This window comes from Danio rerio, chromosome 23, assembly GCF_052040795.2.
Source record: "Danio rerio strain M-AB ecotype USA chromosome 23, GRCz13ab, whole genome shotgun sequence".
In the NCBI taxonomy this organism is placed as follows: Eukaryota; Metazoa; Chordata; class Actinopteri; order Cypriniformes; family Danionidae; genus Danio; species Danio rerio.
Genome location: NC_141043.1, coordinates 977,501 through 980,000, shown reverse-complemented (window position 1 = coordinate 980,000; position 2,500 = coordinate 977,501). Strand labels below are relative to the sequence as shown.

Genomic DNA, 2,500 nt, shown 5'->3' with positions numbered 1-2,500 from the left:
CATGACCTTTCTGAAACCGAGAACATGGTAAGCCTGATCTACAGCACTTGTTATTTGACGCTCTTTTTAACCCTCCTGTCGCCTTATAACTCTGTATACACTATTACGTCCTTCTGGTCAAAATGTCCCGCCTTCAGTAAACCTCTAAAATAAAGCAGATCAATTTCATTTCAATCCTCATATCTGTTTAACAGTATTCATAACAGTTAAAGAAGCAGATTCTTATTGAGTGTGTGTGTTGTAGTGTGTGTGTGTGCAGTGGCTGCTATACCCCCCCCCCCCCCCTACCCCCAGCTTTTAAGTGATTAAGGTTTTTTCCCTGCTATTAAAATGAAGCCCGATGCCATAACAGGAGCGTTAATATCCTTTGGCGATATTGTAACTGTTGGACGCTGGAGTCGAGGATCCAATAGCAGTTCCTTAAGAGAATCATCTAGCAAGCCAAGGTCAAAAGAGGAGCATACAGATAATCCAAAGTGTGGTCAATAAACAGGCGAGCAGTCGGTACAGGTGGCAAACAATGTAAACAAAGTAAAGAGTCAATCACAGCAAGGCAAGGGAAAACGCATCGTAATGCTCACTTAACAGTTGAACACAACCCAGGCTCACTCTGATAATGTACCCCTGTATACATTTCTGGACAGCACCAGATTCGTCCCAAAAGCTACAATATTTTGCAGTTTTTGTGAATCCACCAGAGGGCGCTGTAAACACTTTTTCAGATCTCAAATTTCGCCATTCGTGCCTGCTGTTCTCACATATATCCACCAGAGGTGCGCTGTCGACTGAACGACTGACCAAACAACCGATCCCCACACCCTCCTCCTTCCCTAAACCCAACCGACAGTGTTTTTAAAATATCCGTAGCGTTCGTTTTATAGATAAAATGCCACCATACGTAGCTCCGGCTGCACAATTCGTGATTTCCACAAATGTATATAGGACTATGTTATCATAACTTTTTGATTTAGAGGCTAATTCGTATTAATTCACACAATCTCATTCGTACAATTTAGTACGATTTGCTGATCCCCCGATGACAGTTGGGTTTAGGGGCGGAGTTTGGTGCCACGCCTCCTTCAAAAACTGAACTCAAATTAGCAATTAAACTAACAAAGCGTAAAACACTTAGGTTTCCTCATGCAATCAGGCAGGAAAAAACTTATTTTAACATGAAAAAGATCACTTTTATCGCATGTTGCAATGTGGTGTAACCCAATATTTGTAATCTAGATTATGAATGATGAAATGTACTGAACTCTGATCGTCTGTCTTCTGTTCTCTGTTATACAGATTGCGAGTTTAATTCCGACTGAGCCAACGCTATCAAGCTGCATGTGAACAAATATGAAGAAAATTAACTTCTGCAATAACGACTGCTGAGTTTTGCACTGTAAACTTTAAAGCAGAGCTGTTTTAGATTGGAGAGGGGTCTGGCTGCAGACCTGATGCAGTGCAATCTGGGCTGCATCCAATGCTTTTTAATGGGCTCACCTAACCCTACCCGTCACAGTGACGTCACTCGCTCCATTTGAGTGCATTGTGTCTGACATTGCATCGCTGAGTGATGCAGTCTCAGCTTGCATCATAAAGGCTGCATCCTTTCATACATGATGAATGACTGGAATAGACTGAAATAAATGACACGATGATTCTGTCATGATTAAATGCTGATTGTATGAATTATCAATCACAGCCTTCGCCACTTGATTGATATGAAGGAATGTCTTTTTATAAGAGATTTTTTAAAATATGTATTATGTGTATATTTGCTTTGTTGTGTTTTATTATAAATTTGTCGTTTGTTTGTTGTATTTTATGTTTATTTATTGTGCTGAAATAAAAGGAAACAGAAATGTGTTGTTGCTGATTTAATTATTTCAGACTGATAGCAGTGATGTCTTACACAAAGACGCAGCATTCACATTAAACAATTACTTACATTTTTTAAACATACATAAAACAAACAAATATATATATATATATATACACATAAATGCATCATATGGAATATTTTAGATGGTATCACATAGTATTATTCTGTTTTTAGTTTCATAGTTTCATACAGCTCTTTGACCTGACATTCATCATGAAAATGACTTCACCTGAAGACCTTTGGCCTGTGCAGCATTCGTTCATTATTTTGCATTGATAAACGTTCTCACAGTCAAACTATTTCACTGTTACTCTGATGAGACCTGACACAGAGCTGCTGAATCTGGTAATGGTGAAGAATGTGTAAAGCACATGACCACTAACTTCATTTAAAACACACACATCCGTCTTATTCTCGCTAAAGATGTGCTTTTTAACAGTGTTGTTAAACTAGATTACTGAAATAATGGGAAATGCTTTAGGGATAATGTGAAAGGTTATATTTGGGTTAATGACAGAGAGTTTACAAGCACTAACAACAGCAGAATGCAGTTTAAAATGTTGTATATCATTGTAGTCAGAATTATTCGCCCTCCTTTAATTTTATTTCCCCAATTTCTGTTTA

General features: G+C 38.2%; 1 protein-coding gene across 2 annotated transcripts in view; it reads left to right on the top strand.

Annotated features, from left to right (window-relative positions):
• Nucleotides 1-1,856, top strand: part of LOC101885979 (cadherin-like protein 26) — a 12,144-nt gene extending 10,288 nt beyond the window's left edge. For both annotated transcript variants that reach the window (XM_087306362.1, XM_087306363.1), the window contains 2 exons: nt 1-27; nt 1,294-1,856. The exon at nt 1-27 is cut by the window's left edge and continues 92 nt beyond it. In XM_087306362.1, the coding sequence (XP_087162488.1) occupies nt 1-27; nt 1,294-1,341 (75 nt within the window). In that variant the 3' untranslated portion in view covers nt 1,342-1,856. The remainder of the gene's footprint in view (nt 28-1,293) is intronic.
• The last annotated feature ends 644 nt before the right edge of the window (nt 1,857-2,500 follow it).